At 45.0% G+C, this 16,127-nt stretch overlaps 1 protein-coding gene and 1 long non-coding RNA gene across 2 annotated transcripts in view; both read left to right on the forward strand.

Moving 5' to 3' along the window:
- Window positions 1-2,725, forward strand: part of DGAT2 (diacylglycerol O-acyltransferase 2) — a 32,080-nt gene extending 29,355 nt beyond the window's left edge. Inside the window, exon 8 of the mRNA XM_060605588.3 lies at window positions 1,538-2,725. Within this exon, the coding sequence (XP_060461571.1) occupies window positions 1,538-1,692 (155 nt within the window). The 3' untranslated portion in view covers window positions 1,693-2,725. The remainder of the gene's footprint in view (window positions 1-1,537) is intronic.
- Window positions 2,726-3,494: 769 nt separating this feature from the next.
- Window positions 3,495-7,529, forward strand: LOC145712466 (uncharacterized). The gene is made up of 2 exons (XR_014135307.1): window positions 3,495-4,307; window positions 4,550-7,529. It is a non-coding gene; the product is annotated as an uncharacterized LOC145712466 (long non-coding RNA).
- Window positions 7,530-16,127: the final 8,598 nt, after the last annotated feature.

Consider the following 16,127-nt stretch of genomic DNA (forward strand, 5'->3'; position numbering starts at 1 on the left):
CAGCTGTGGACATGTTTGGGTGCTGATGGGAACGGCCAGTGGGGGTGGAGATAGTTCCATCACTGTGAGCCAAGCAGTGCCAGATGAGAAAACAAGACTTAACGGTCCGTGTTTGCAGGGCCCAGGAGTCTGTCAGGGAAGATCAGGAAGACCAGTCTGTCAAGCAAAGACCAGGAGGGGGTGTGAGGGGAATGTACAGGGTGCTCTGGGGGGTGGCAGTGGACCTCCGAGAAGCGGTGACTCTTCCACTTCTAACTGAATAGGAATTATCTAGCAAAAGACAGGAGGAAGAGAGGTTTTTTTTTTTTTTTTTTGTCAGAAACATTAGCTTAAGTGAAGTTCCCGCAGCAAGATTGTATAGATTTTTGAGGAACAGAAAGAAAAACATCAACATGACTGGAGCATAGTCCTCTGAGAAGTATAGCAAAAACTGGCAGCACTTGTCCCTCAGCTGTGTTGTTCTGGGTGTGTGTGTGTGTGTGTGTGTGTGTGTGTGTGTGTCTCACAAGCCAGAGATCACACAAAAGTGTGTAGGCTGCAAGCCATGGACTTTAGGGGCCAAAGCTCACGTAGATACTTTGAGTTATCAGGGTCAAGGTGTTTTGCTTTGTATTTGTACAAAGACTAACTGCCTGCATCTTAGGTGACAGGACCCAGACTCACTCTTGACTCTTGTCACGTGCAAATCCTATACCAGGTCTGACCGCTCTGAGGCAGCAGGGACATATCCATGCACACGTGTGGCTGGAGAGGGACAGGCTCCTGTGGGCAGTGTGAACTAGTTTGCTCTTCACCTTAAGAATGGAAAGCTACTGGAGGGCTTTGGGGAGGAGAGGTTCAGAGTTGCATTTTAAAGTGATTCTTGGGCTGCTGGATAGAAAATGGGTTAGAAGGGTCAAAAATGGAAGCCACAAGACCAATGCGGGATGCCCCTGTGGTAGCCACTAGGGACGAAGGGAACGGCAGTGGTGATGAGAGAAGGGCATGCACTTGGGAGAAGTTTCCGAAATGTCTTTGCCAGGACTTTGGGATGAGTTGAATATGGAGATGCAGAAAATAAAGCAATGGATGGATGTATGAATGTTGGGCTCCTCCTCCCTCGGCACACTTTTCAAAGCATGTCATGTGATTTCAAAATCCTAATCAAAGTCCTATGAGGAAGGAGCCCCATGTGACAGGTGAGGGAACTGAGGCTCAGAGAGGCAAAGTGACTTGCCTGGAGCAGACCAAGAGCAAAGCCATTACTCGGTCCCCTAACTCTTACATGGGACCTTCTAACTGAGTGCCTTCGGAGCAGCCAGTGTTGATCCCACCTGCTGCTTAGTGACTGTGTGGCCTGAGGCAGGTCCCTTCCCGTGCCCTGGAGCCTCCCATCTTCTCCCCTGTAACAGGGACAACCTGAGGTGGAGCACGTTTGGCACAGTTCCTGGCACATGGTTGGCACGTAGTGCAGGGTCACTGCTATCAACATCATGGTAGACTGTCAGGGGGGCCCGAGTGGATTGACTAACCAGAGGCCTCTGCCCCATCCCTGCAGTGGGTGAGCCCATCACCATCCCCAAGCTGGAGCACCCAACCCAGCAGGACATAGACCTGTACCACAGCATGTACATGGAGGCCCTGGTGAAGCTCTTCGACAAGCACAAGACCAAGTTCGGCCTCCCGGAGACTGAGGTTCTGGAGGTGAACTGAGCCTGCCCTCAGGGGCCAGCTCCTAGGAGGAACCAGCTACAAATCGTTTTCTACCAGGTTCTCGAATGCTTTTTTGTTCTGTAAATTTGGAAGCGTCATGGGTGTCTGTGGGTTATTTAAAAGAAATTATAATAATTTTGTTAAACCATTACAAATGTTAGGTCTTTTTTAATAAGGAAAAAGTGAATATTTCCAACTCTTTTAGTTCCAATTTGTCCTGTTCTAGGTGGTGGCTGACGCATTTGGGCCTTTATGGTTTCTCAAGCAATCCTTCTTCTTCCTTCCCCAAAATTACAGACAAAACTCAGTCCTGGTTAACTGGGAAAGAAGGACAGCCATTGGTGACTCAGACCGGGGTTAGGTTATCTTCTTTTTACTTGCAGGATGAGGGCCAGGAGCCACTTCTAATACAAACACCTCTATTCTAAAATACCTACCCCACACTTAACTGCAGGCCTGGCCCCTCATACCAAGGGGAAGACCTGGAGGGCACAGTTGTCCCCAACTTGAAGAGTGCAGTAATGAGCATCTGGAATGCTCCAGCTCCAGTCCAGTTAGTCTTTTAAATCTGAGGCCTCCAGGGTAAGAACCAGGGTGGCGATCAGCCTGTGCTAGGGACAGCGCTGTCCCAGATGCACCGCCTCCAGGATTAGTCAGCCACCACGTTGTAGTTGGAGTGACTAGTCTTCCACAGGGTGCTGACAACATGTGCCCAGGACAGACCTGGACTTGGCCTGATTCACATGTTTCCCAGTGGCCTCGGTTTGTTTAGCCCATAACCCAAGTATGAGTGTGAGGAAAGGGTCCCTCTTCCTGTTCACAGAGGGGCCTGGCCTTCCGAGCAGCACATTGGTCTTAAGACAGGAGGCCCCCGAACCCAAGCCTCACATATTTGTGCCTTTCTGAGAGGGGAGGAACCAGGGAAGAAACCCAGCCCCTCTGTGTGTTCTGTTTTCTCTTGATGAGATGATTGTCCCATGTCACACTTTTGTAAATTCCAAAATGAATAAACGAAAACGAGAGTTCTCTGTGAGTTATTGCTGGGACTTCACCTGCATCTTGCCCCTGACACTTGGGGAGGCTATGGTCCCATCTGGGCTCCCTGCCAAGCCTTTCCCCTTGCTCCTTTGGTCTACGTGGTCTACACGCCGTACGGTAGTATTGGTTATCTTTTCCTGCGTAACATACGACTCCACAACACAGTGGCTTCACACAACACTGTGTCCACCACACAATCTGAGAGTCAGTAGCCGAGGTATAGCTTAGCAGAACCCTCTCCCTCAGGGCCTCTCGCAAGGCTACAGTCAAGATAACCAGACAGGCGGTGGTCATCCTCATGCTTGACCAGGGGAGGACCCACTTCCAAGGTCATTCACGCGGCTGTTGGCAGCGTTCACTTCCTCACTGGCTATTGCCCAGAGGCCACTCTTGCTTGCTTGCCACACGGGCCTTTCCATGGAGTAGTTCATGGAACACAACATGGCAGCTGGCTTCATCAGAGAGAGTAAGCAGAAAGAGCCAGAGAGAGAGTGTGCAAGGTGGAAGTCACGTTCTCTTTTTTTTTTTTTTTTTTTTTTTTAATTTTTTTTTCAACGTTTTTTATTTATTTTTGGGACAGAGAGAGACAGAGCATGAACAGGGGAGGGGCAGAGAGAGAGGGAGACACAGAATCGGAAACAGGCTCCAGGCTCCGAGCCATCAGCCCAGAGCCCGACGCGGGGCTCGAACTCACGGACCGCGAGATCGTGACCTGGCTGAAGTCGGACGCTTAACCGACTGCGCCACCCAGGCGCCCCAGTCACGTTCTCTTATAACTTCATCTCGGATGTGATATCCTGTCACTTTTGCCGTATTCTCCCCATTAGATCCAACTCACACTCAAGAGGATGATACACTGAATGAATGCCTAGAGGCAAGGGTCCTTGGAGCCCCCTCACAGCTGTCTACTGTGTGTGGCAGAGGGTTACTGTCCACTTTTAAGGTCCTGAGATGGCGGAACTAGAAGGGTCCTCCGTGGATCACTCAAGCCATGTTCCTTGCCTCTGGCCTCAGTTATACCACAAAGAGGGAGAGCTAGCCTGCTGTTGCTTTAATGATTTCATGCCACACCCGGGTCCCCCAAGATGCCACCTCTCTCTGTTCTAATTCCATTTGATTCAATGAATACTACGCAGCTGGGAACCCCTCTTAGGTGAGACCAAATGACCTCATTCCAACTTTCCCACCGCCTAAGTTTCTTTGCCATTCATTCATCCACTTCAAGGACTGCTCCTCTGTGCATACAACATGGCGTGCCTGGTTGAACTGGGACCTCAATGTCAACCTGGGATTTGAAGGGTGACTAGAAGTTGGCCAGGAAGGAAATGCAGGGAAGAGCAGCAAACAAAGACAGGGGAAACAGCACTGCTGAGTTGAAGGAGGATGTGGTGGTAGATGGGTCTGCAATGGGGCTTGGCTTGGAAAGGCAGGAGAGTTGATGTCTCCAGAGTGGGCGGGAGGCCAGGCGGCAACAGGAGATACCCTCAAGGGGCAACAGAGGCTGAATTCTGTAGCACTGGGCAGGCCTTAGGCCCACAGAGTTCAGGTCAGAGGATTTCCTTGAGGATGGAGGAAAGGCCTGCTTTCTTTTTTTTTAAATTTTTTTCAACGTTTTTTATTTATTTTTGGGACAGAGAGAGACAGAGCATGAACGGGGGAGGGGCAGAGAGAGAGGGAGACACAGAATCGGAAACAGGCTCCAGGCTCCGAGCCATCAGCCCAGAGCCTGACGCGGGGCTCGAACTCACGGACCGCGAGATCGTGACCTGGCCGAAGTCGGACGCTTAACCGACTGCGCCACCCAGGCGCCCCCGGAAAGGCCTGCTTTCTGATGACAGTTTCAGCCCCACCCCAGCCCCAGTCTGAGATTAGCCATGACCTTTAGCCTCTGGCCCCAGGCTAAGCCTGGCCCTAACCTAGGCCACCCCACAAAGATAGGCCATTACTCTCAGCAGTAATTTTTTGAAGATTCAACACCTATTGGGCATGAGAGAACTCCTTCATCTTTGCTTATGAACAGTGACAATAAGCAGGCCCCAAATACATCTAGCAGCAGCCTGTGCAGCAGCCTGTGCAGAGCAATGGGGCGGAGGGGGCGGGGGGTGGCGGTTACTCTAGGTAAATGCTGTGAACATTGCCTCTGGCTGGGAGTTGTTACCTTGAGAGAGGGAACAGGATCCTCCTTTTCCAAAACACCCTCTGCTTTTGGACTGTGGGGTTAGGGCTGTAGTCTCAGTCGGAAGGTTGTCAATTCCATGATTCTGCTTGTGGTTCACAGACCAGGCCACTAGGGGGCACTGAGGATAGCTCTGAGGCAAATGCCACACAGCTTCCCCTTTCTTTTCACATTTTGGCATTTAAGCACTCCTACTCTGGGCTAGAAGCAAGGGATAGTAAAATCATGAACTCACAAATGCTCAGAGCTAGACAGGAACTCTTCTTTTTCCAGGGTTTTAAGGTAGAAATGTAAGAGCTCTTTTTTCTTTTTTAATATGTTTACATCTATAAGACTTTCCCTAAAACTGCCTTAGCTGCATCCCATAAATTTTGGTATCTTGGGTTCTTGTTTCATTTATTCCAAAGTTCTTCCTAATTTATCTTCTGATTTCTTCATTGACTCTTTGGTTACTGAAGAGGATGTTGCTTAGTTTACACATATTTGCTATTTTCCCCAATTTCCTTTTGTCACTTATTTCAAATTTTATTTCATAGAACAAACTTTGTATGATTTCAATCTCTTTCAATTTACTGAGGCTCCTCTTAAGACCAAATAGATGATCTTTCCTAGAGAATGTTCCATGTGCATTTGAGAAAAATGTGTATTCTACTCCCGCTGGGATCAGTATTATAGTGGTAGTATTATAGTGGTAGTATTTTCCAGATGTCTGTTAGATCTACTTGGTTTATAGTGTTGTTCAAGTCATCTAGTTCCTTGTTGGTTTTGTCGATGGTCTGCCTAAGCATTCTATCCCTTATTGAAAATGGGGTATTGAACTACCCAAAGCAATCTACACATTCAATGCAATCCCAATCAAAATTGCACCAGCATGTTTCTCAAAGCTAGCACAAACAATCCTAAAATTTGTATGGAACCACAAAAGACCCCGAATAGCCAAAGTAATACTGAAGAAGAAAACCAAAGCAGGAGGCATCACAATCCCAGGCTTTAGCCTCTACTACAAAGCTGTAATCATCAAGACAGTATGGTATTGGCACAAAAACAGACACATAGATCAATGGAATAGAATAGAGAACCCAGAATTGGACCCACAAATGTATGGCCAACTAATCTTTGACAAAGCAGGAAAGAGTATCCAATGGAAAAAAGACAGTCTCTAACAAATGGTCCTGGGAGACCTGCAGAAGAATGAAACTAGACCACTTTCTTACACCATTCACAAAAATAACCTCAAAATGGATGAAAGACCTGAATGTGAGACAAGAAACCATCAAAACCCTAGAGGAGAAAGCAGGAAACAACCTCTTTGACCTCAGCCGCAGCTATTTCTTACTCAATACATCTCCAAAGGCAAGGGAATTAAAAGCAAAAATGAACTATTGGGACCTCATCAAAATAAAAACATTCTGCACTGCAAAGGATACAATCAACAAAACTAAAAGGCAACTGATGAAATGGGAAAAGATATTTGCAAAAGACATATCGGATAAAGGGCTAGTATCCAAAATCTCTAAAGAACTTACCAAACTCCACATCCAAAAAACCAAATAATCCAGCGAAGAAATGGGCAGAAGATATGAATAGACACTTTTCCAAAGAAGACATCCAGATGGCCAACAGACACATGAAACGATGCTCAATTCATCATCAGGGAAATACAAATCAAAGCCATTTTAGCCACACAGATCAGAGTGGCTAAAATGAACAAATCAGGAGACTATAGATGCTGGTGAGGATGTGGAGAAACGGGTACCCTCTTGTACTGTAGTTAGGAATGCAAACTGGTGCGGCTGCTCTGGAAAACAGTGTGGAGGTTCCTCAAAAAATTGAAAATAGATCTACCCTATGACCCAGCAATAGCACTGTGAGGAATTTACCCAAGGGATACAGGCATGCTAATGCATAGGGGCACTTGTACCCCAATGTTTATAGCAGCACTTTCAACAATAGCCAAATTATGGAAAGCGCCTAAGTGTCCATCAACTGATGAATGGATAAAGAAGATGTGGTTTATATAAACAATGGAATACTACTTGGCAACAAGAAAGAATGAAATCTGGCCATTTACAGCAACGTGGATGGAACTGGAGGCTATTATGCTAAGTGAAATAAGTCAGTCAGAGAAAGACAGATACCATATGTTTTCACTCTTATGTGGATCTTGAGAAAGTTAACAGAGAAGATCATGGGGGAGGGGAGGGAGAAAAAAGTTACAAACAGAGAGGGAGAGAGGCAAACCATGAGACTTTTAATTACAGAGAACAAACTGAGGGTTTATGGGGGCAGGGGAGAGGGGAAAGTGGGTGATGGGCATTGAGAAGGGCACTCGTTGGGCTGAGCACTGGCTGTTGTATGGAAGCCAATTTGACCATAAATTATATTTAAAAAAAACAATGTCCTTAAAGTGCTCAAAAAAAAAAAAAAAAAAAAAAAAGAAAGAAAAGAAAATGGGGGTATTGAACCCTCCAACTATTGTTACATTGTTTATTTTTCCCTTCAATTCTGTACCTTTTGCTTCATATATTTTGGGACCCTGCTGCTATGTACATGTATGTTCATAATTGTTACATTTTCCTGATGGAGTCATCCTTTTATCATTATAAAATTCCCTTTGTCTCTAGTAACAATTTTTTTCTTTTTTTTTAATAATGCTTATTTATTTTTGAGAGAGAGAGAGGGACAGAATGCAAACGGGAGAGGGCAGAGAGAGAGGGAGACACAGAATCCAAAGCAGGCTCCAGGCTCTGAGCTGTCAGGACAGAGCCCGATGTGGGTTCAAACCCACAAACCTTGAGATCATGACCTGAGCCGAAGTTGGATGCTTAACCAACTGAGCCACCCAGGCGCCCCACAGTTTTTGTCTTAAAATCTATTTTATATACCCTATAAAAGTATAGCCACCCCAGCTCTCTTTTAGTTACTACTTGTATGAAACGTCTTCTTCCATCCTTTTCCTTTCAACCTATTTGTGTTTTCGAATATAAAGTGTATCTTTAAAATTTTTTTTAATCTTTATGTATTTTTGAGAGAGAGACAGAGACAGAGTGTGAGCAGGGGAGGGGCAGAGAGAGAGGGAGACACTGGATCCAAAGCAGGCTCCAGGCTCTGAGCTGTCAGCACAGAGCCCGACATGGGGCTCGAACTCATGAACCGTGAGATCATGACCTGAGCTGAAGTCGGACGCTTAACTGACTGAGCTACCCAGGCGCCCCTAAAATGTATCTTTTGAAGGCATAATAGTGTTGGATCTTTTTTCTTTTTATCCATACTTCTACTTTATGTCTTCTCATTGGAACATTAAGTCTATTTACATTTAATATAATCACTGATAAAGTAGAATTTACATGTGCCCTTTTGCTATTTTCTTGTGTCTTTTTTGTTCCTCCCTCCCTCCATTCCTGCCTTCTTTTCTGTTAAATGTTTTTTCATACACTGTTTTAATTCTCCTGTTGTTTCTTTTGCTCTATGTTTGTAAGTTTTCTTTTTTTTTTAATTTTCTTTTTTTTTTTAAATTTTTTTTTTTTTCAATGTTTTTTATTTATTTTTGGGACAGAGAGAGACACAGCATGAACGGGGGAGGGGCAGAGAGAGAGGGAGACACAGAATCGGAAACAGGCTCCAGGCTCCGGGCCATCAGCCCAGAGCCTGACGCGGGGCTCGAACTCACGGACCGCGAGATCGTGACCTGGCTGAAGTCGGACGCTTAACCGACTGCGCCACCCAGGCGCCCCTTAATTTTCTTTTTTAACGTTTATTTATTTTTGAGACAGAGAGAGACAGAGCATGAACGGGGGAGGGTCAGAGAGAGAGAGGGAGACACAGAATCTGAAACAGGCTCCAGGCTCTGAGCCATCAGCCCAGAGCCCGACGCGGGGCTTGAACTCACGGACCGTGAGATCGTGACCTGAGCTGAAGTTGGACGCTCAACCAACTGAGCCACCCAGGCGCCCCTGTAAGTTATTTTCTTAGCGGTTACTCTGGAGATTAAAATTAACATCTTAATTTAAAACAGTCTAGTTCAGATTAGTAACAGTTTAATTTCTCAATCTTTTGGCAGGCTGGCCTGAGAGAAAAAAAAAAGGGACAGGACACACATCAGGATGGTGTGGTGGGTTGAATAGTGACCCACCACATGATATGTACCTAGTTAAACTCCATGGTCTGTGAAGGTGACTTTATTTGGAAAAGGGATCTTTGCAGAAATAAAGAGATAATCTTAGATTATGTAGGTGGGCCCTAAATCCAATGGCAAGTGTCCTAAGAGAAAGAAGACACAGGGAAAAGGGGAGAAGGCCATGTGAAGGGGGCAGGAGGCTGGACTTACGCAGCACAAGCCCAGGAACACCTGGAGCCACCAGAAGCTGGAAGAGGAGAGGAAGGGTTTTCCCCTCGACTCTCTGAGGGAGCATAGCCTTCCCAACACCTTGATTTGGGATTTCTGGCATGCAGAACTGTGATAGAATGAATTTTCGTTTTAACTCAGCTGGTTTATGGCTTAACCTAATCCAAGTGGTGAATTTCAATATGTTTATATCACCTACGGGAGGAGTTGGAAGGCAGAGTCAGGTCCTCTCATCAATAAAATAACCTTGAATTACACGGGTTTGAACTGCTCAGGTCCACTGACACAGATTGTCTTCAGTAAATGCAACACAGTTCTGTAAAAGTATTTTCTCTGTTCATTTTCTTTTCTCTAGCATACTTTATTATAAATGGACAGTATATAATACAACAGTATATACAGTGTATAAACAAAATGCGTTAATTGATTGTTTATGTTGTCGGTAAGGCTTCTTTCTGGTCAGGAGTAGGCTTTCAGTAGTTAAGTGTTGGGGAAGTGAAAGGTATATTCAAATTTTCGATTGTGTGGGAGGCCATCATCCCTAAACCCCATGTTCAAGAGTCAACTGTATTTCCCTTTTCTTTATGTGAGGCAGGTTGCAATTTTGGAAGGCACTTTTTCCTGATACTTCTGAGAGGTGGAAGAAATTCCCTTTTATTGGTTTATAGGATCACTAGGAGAAAATAGGAATTCCCCCCACTACTTGGCCTCAACCATAATTTTTATAACGAATCTCTGCCCCAGATGTATTCCAAACTTCTCTTTTCATAGCCCTGTTTCCCTCCCTTGTAAACTATTTTTCAAGGTATTTTTCACCACTTCCTGCTTAAGGGAGTTTTGCTTTGCGTGTTTTCATCTAACATTGGTGTCATGAATGCACACGATTTTATCTCCTCCATTTTTTACATAACATGGAATTGCACCTACACACATTTAGAAAGCTCCTTTTCTCAGGGCTAAAATATCAAACACATTTTGAGATTTCTAATTACTTTTGATGAAAACTGATACAAAATATTTTTCCTCTAAACACAAAAGACATATTTTTAATTAAATGCCTGGGGTATAAAAATGTATTCTGAAAATAAATATGACTTCACTGTGTAAATAAAATTTGGGGCTTCTGGCTGGCTCAGTTGGTAGAGCATGTGACTCTTGATCCTTGGGGTCATGAGTTCAAGTTCCATGTTGGGCCAAGAGCTTAGTTAAAAAAAAAATAAAGAAAAAAAAAGCTGTAAGACTCTTGCTAGCAGCAATACAATGCAGGATTGATAACACTGGAGTAAGACTGCTTCTAAAACCCAGTCTACACGGAGGGAGGATGCTGAAGGTTTCCACTTTCTAATCCGGGAGTGTTCCCCTGGCAACCAGCCCCCATCCTTAAGTTATCTGGGGCTTTCCAAATGTCACCTCGTTAAAATAAACTCAAATACAGTTGAACGGGACTTGTTATGGAAACAAAAGACATTCATTTCACTGTCTGAAGCTTTCAGGAACTGAGAACAAAACTAAATATTGTAACGAAAGATGCGCTGCTGGCTCTCGTATAGGAAATTACAAGTTTTAGGAGCTATGTGCCAGGAACAGTGAATAAAGAACCAAATATCTATTTCTTATTATAAATCACAGTATCATACTCCTTTTCTCTGTGAGAATTTCTCAGTCTCTCCTTGGCTATCACGACCTAGACAGTCTTGGAGATTATGATCCAGTATTCTGTAGAACACCATTTAGTGTTGTTATGTCTACTCTTTCCTTGTAACTGACGTAAGTCCAAGCCAGTCCATCTTTAGCAGAAATATCACAGAGGTAGTGATCGACCCTCCTCCCCCCATCCTAGCAGGCAATCATGATTTCAGTGTGTCCTATTGATTGATGCTCACTGTGTCGCTCGATTAAGCTGGGAACCGTCGTATTACATTGTAAAGTTACTCTTTTCCATACTTTGAAAATGTCTCCCCCCTCGCCTTTTTATATCAATGAAGACTCATGGATCCCTATTTTATTCAGTGGGCTATATGCTATTCTATCATTTTTATCGTGATGTTCAAGCTGCTCCAGATTTGGACAGTGGGAACCCCACCAAACTGGCTTCTGTGTCCTTTTGACATGTCTCCATCATTTTTGGGGGGGAAGAGCACCTCCTTATTTTCTGGCACAACTACATGTCCTAGGGTCATCTTGTACTTTTTCTGGCCCAATCCTGGACTCAGCCACTTCTTCAGAGAATCTTGATTCCAGTTAGTGGAGAATGGTATTCAGAAACCAAGATCTAGGGGTGCCTAGGTGGCTCAGTTGGTTGAGCATCCGACTTCAGCTCAGGTCACGATCTCAGAGTCCGTGGTTTTGAGCCCCACATTGGGCTCCTTCCTGACAGTGGGGGTCTGCTTGTGATTCTTGCTCTCTCCTCTCTCCCCCGACCCCCAAGTAAGCTTTCTCTCTCTCAAAATAAGCAAATAAACTTTAAAAAAAAAAAAAAGAAAGAAAGAAAGAAACCAAGATCTGAACAATTATGGTCTATCACCACAGGGTTCATCCAAGCTCCTTCTCTTCCTATATTTGTAACTCTTTTTTTTTCTGATAGAAAACTGGCTCCCATTATCCTTAATATATCTATTTATTTTGATCAATCCTTCTGTATGTAACCAATCTTCCATTGCTACCATTCTGTCCTCCGCCCCTGAACCCAATACTGACACTCTCATCAAGGCCAGCTTCACCAGATGTGACCTATGCAGTTGGTGCTTAGAAGGGCTCCATGCTTGATGAATTCTTGGAATTCTTTTTTTTTAATGTTTATTTATTTTGGACAGAGCCCGCATGCAAGTGGGGGAGGGGCAGAGAGACAGAGGATCCCGAGGGGGCTCTGCACTGATAGCAGAGAGCCCATGTGGGGGGCTCTAACTCACGAGCCGTGAGATCATAACCTGAACTGAAGTTGGGCGCTTAACCGACTGAGCCACCCGGGCGCCCTGCCTTCACTTTGCTGTTGATGGGAGTAAGATTCTCGTTCTTCTGGGAAAATTCAGTCCTAAATAGTGTATTCTAATTAATGCAGGTGGTGTGGCATGGGGGACAGAGCTCTAGCTCGGGAAGCAAGAGACCTGGGTTCACAAGCCAATCTGCCATGAAGAACCATGTGAATCTGGGCACTCATTTCCAGAGCTGCTTTTTAGGCTTCTGTAAAACTGGGACAATAATACCTACTTCACAGGGTCCTGTGGGGATGGTCCATGGTAATGTATGTAAAGTACTAGGAAAACCTTAGTTTTCTCTAGCCCCCAGAGAACCTGTTAGGGAGGGAAATGAATTTACTTAAAATCCTGCAGTCAATTAGCTGCAGGCTCAGGTCACATTTAAAAAAATTTGTTTTAAGTTTATTGATTTTGAGAGACAGAGCAGAGAAGGGGCAGAGAGAGAGGGAGAGAGAGGATCTCAGGCAGGCTCTGTGCCACCAGTGAAGAGCCCTATGTCAGCACAGAGCCTGATGCAGGGCTCGAACTCAGGAACCGTGAGATCACGACCTGAGCTGAAACCAAGAGTCGGATGCTTAACTGACTGAGCCACCCAGGCATCCCTATGATCACATTTTTTTTTTTTACCCCAGGCTTGGAGCTCTCAGACACCCCACTTTGCAGCCAGAATGCTCATTCTCAGGAACCCTGTGAGACCATGCCTGTCTTTGGCAGGGAATGAGGGCAATCGGGCATCCTTTGAGCTCTTCTGTCCCCAGGAACTTAGCCATATTCCTGTATTCTAATTGTCCTCTAACTCAACAAAGGAATGTCACAATTTACTGTTACTAAATTCATCACTCCCCCACCCTTGCATCTGTTCTGGACACAACTGCCAGAATGACTTGTTTTTTCTTCTGTTTTGTTTTCTTTTTTTGTTTTTTGTTTTAAGTAAACCTATACCCAACATGCGAGTAGAACTCACGCCCCTGAGATCAAGAGTCGCATGCTATACAGACTGAGCCAGCCAGATGCCCCCAGAGTGACATTTTTAAAACATAAATTAGATCATGTAACACCCCCCCCCCCACCCCCCACTTACATAAACCCTCCCGTAGTTGTCCACACACCTCAAGGTCAGACTCCCCTGGGGCTACCACAGCGGGCAGGATCTGGACCCTGCCCAGATCTCCAACTTCATTCTGTGCCATCACGGCTGGACGAAAACTTCAGAAGCTCTAAGCACTGAAAGACGATGCGGCTGCTGCCGTATGAAATTACAAATAAAAGCAACACTAAACTGTAAATGACATTGAAGGAGGTCTTTGATTTTATTTTTGAAATATCAACTTCTTCCAAAAACTGTTCTCCTCCCCTTCTTCCTCCTCCATGCCGGCTGCCTCTCCCGCCTACGCCTGCCTGGCCTTCTTACAGTTCCTTCAATGCTCCCTGCGCCTTCTTCAGACTGTTCCTCTTGCTCTCCCTAGCCCCTTTTGTCCAGTTAACCTCCTACTCACCCTTCAGACCTCACTATAAAAGACAGTTCCTAAGGAAAGCTTTCTCTGGGAGCTCCGACTAACTCAGCCCCGTGGGTTAGACGCGCTTCGATCTAATGTGTGTCCTCTTGGCCGGTGTGTGAATTCCCAAACTCATGTTCCCACATTGGCACGTTTAACCTCCATGACAGTGTGAAAGCCACTGGGATTGAGGGAGGAGCACTGGTCCTTGGGGGTAAGAAGCCCAAGTCTTTGTCTCAGGTTTGCTACAAACTTTGTGTGAGCCTGGCCAAGCTCATTTCCTCCCTCTGGGGTTGTGTCCAATGGGAGAGGCGTGGAGGCTCTGTGTCATCTAACAACCATTCACTTACCTGGGCCTTCATCAACTCACTCATGGATTTGATTCATCCATTCAGTCATTTGCGCATTGAAGCTCATGGAGCCTGTCTTCCGTGTCAGGATGCTGGGAGTTCAGAAGGAAATCAAAAGGAAGAGTTCATAGTACAGCAGGTGAGACAAACACAAACCATATGACTAGGCACATGGGTATAGGTACTAAAGAGAGGTCGGGGTCTTAGTGGGGGCCCAGAGATGGTAGCCATTAGGTCACATCTATGAAGCCTTTTTCAAAAAAGTAACCTTGAAGAGTTTAGAAAGGAGAAGGAGAAATGCTGCCCAGGCACCCGCCTTTGTTGGGTACAGGCTCTTTGGGGGAATGGTCTCTTCGCTTTACAATTCTCACCTGGCCTTTTGCAAGAGTCTTGTTCTTCAAACCCAACTCCTTGAAAGCTGCATCTTCAGGGCTGCCTGAGGATCTTTCCAAATGACTTCCCGTTGCCTAAGATTGAGGCCAAGTTCTTCAGCCCTGCAGTCAGGTTCTTCTTGTGTGGCCCCATCTTCCTTTTCCGGCCTCTTTGCCTGTTGCCCCCAGGCAGCCTTTGTTTCAGCCCCTTAAAGTAGGCCAGTGTCAAGTCCTCGGCCTCAGTGCCTTTGCTCAGGCAAAGCTCATGCTTCTGCCCAGAAGACTTTATTTAGAAAGCCTTCTGGCACAACACACAGTAGTTAGCAACTTCTTTTGTACTTCCATGATACTTTATACATCATCTCAATTACTGTATCTACCACTTTGTATTGAAATTACCTATGACCTCCTTGCAGTCAGGGATTCTAATTTGAATTATTTCTATAAATATAGCGGACTGGCCGGGCACCTGGTACAGGTCTGAATGATGTTTGGCTAAGTGAGTAAGTAAATGGGAGAAAGAGGACTTGAAAGGAAGGGGATAGGTTTAATTTAATTAAATTTGAGACATCAAAAGACCAACTTGGCCTGTCTTCCTCTTATTTACCCAATGCATCATGCCCGTGAGATATAGAGACTAAGGAAAGAGGAAGAAGAAGAGGTAAAATCGTTTGGGGTGTTTCAGTTTTTGGTCCTGCCAACAATGTTTGGTTTCGATATCCAACATGGTACTAGTTAGCTGTTAAAACACTAGTCATCCCTGAACCAAACAGAGCTAACCCCCTGTTGTTCATCTGTCAAACTCCCAATCATTTTTTAAGACTTTTGTGAAGGGGCGCCTGGGTGGCTCAGTCGGCTAAGCGTCCGACTTCAGCTCAGGTCACGATCTCATGGTCCGTGAGTTCGAGCCCCGCGTCGGGCTCTGGGCTGATGGCTGGGAGCCTGGAGCCTGTTTCTGATTCTGTGTCTCCCTCTCTCTCTGCCCCTCCCCCACTCATGCTCTGTCTCAAAAATAAATGTCTCAAACTATGTCAAAAATGTCACTCAAACTCATGTCTCAAAAATAAATAAACATTAAAAAAAAAAAATAAGACTTTTGTGAAGCCTGCATTTGACTTTGCCCACCAGCTCTTGTAGAGTCAGTCATTTCATTACCACTTGACCTTGATCTTTCTTCTATCACTGCATGCATGTTGTATTTGGCTACTTTAGAATCCATGTTCCTTAAACTTGGATACATGTTTCTCTAGGGGACATATGGCACTGTAGAAATATTATAGTAATTTAATTCTAAGTGATTAGAAACATATATATTTTTATTTATTTATTTTGAAAAAGCCAGCAGTGGATGGGCAGAGAGAGAGAGAGAGGGAGAGAGAGAATCCCAAGAAGGCTCCGTGCTATCAGGATAGAGCCCGATGCAGGGTTCAAACTCAGAACAGTGAGATCATGACCCGAGCTGAGATCAAGAGTTGAACACTTAACCAACTGAGCCACCCAGGTGCCCTAGAAATATTTTTATGTTTAAACAAATATAGTCATATTATGGAAAAGTATCTAAGATAATACAAGAATTTTTAGAATAAAATAGGACATATAAAAATGATAGCATTTATTGAACACTTACTACACCCAAGGCACTGTGGGAAAACATTTTACACTCATTACCTTGAACATTATGCAA

The sequence above is a fragment of the Panthera onca genome, chromosome D1, assembly GCF_046562875.1.
Source record: "Panthera onca isolate mPanOnc1 chromosome D1, mPanOnc1 haplotype 2, whole genome shotgun sequence".
NCBI classification, from domain to species: Eukaryota; Metazoa; Chordata; class Mammalia; order Carnivora; family Felidae; genus Panthera; species Panthera onca.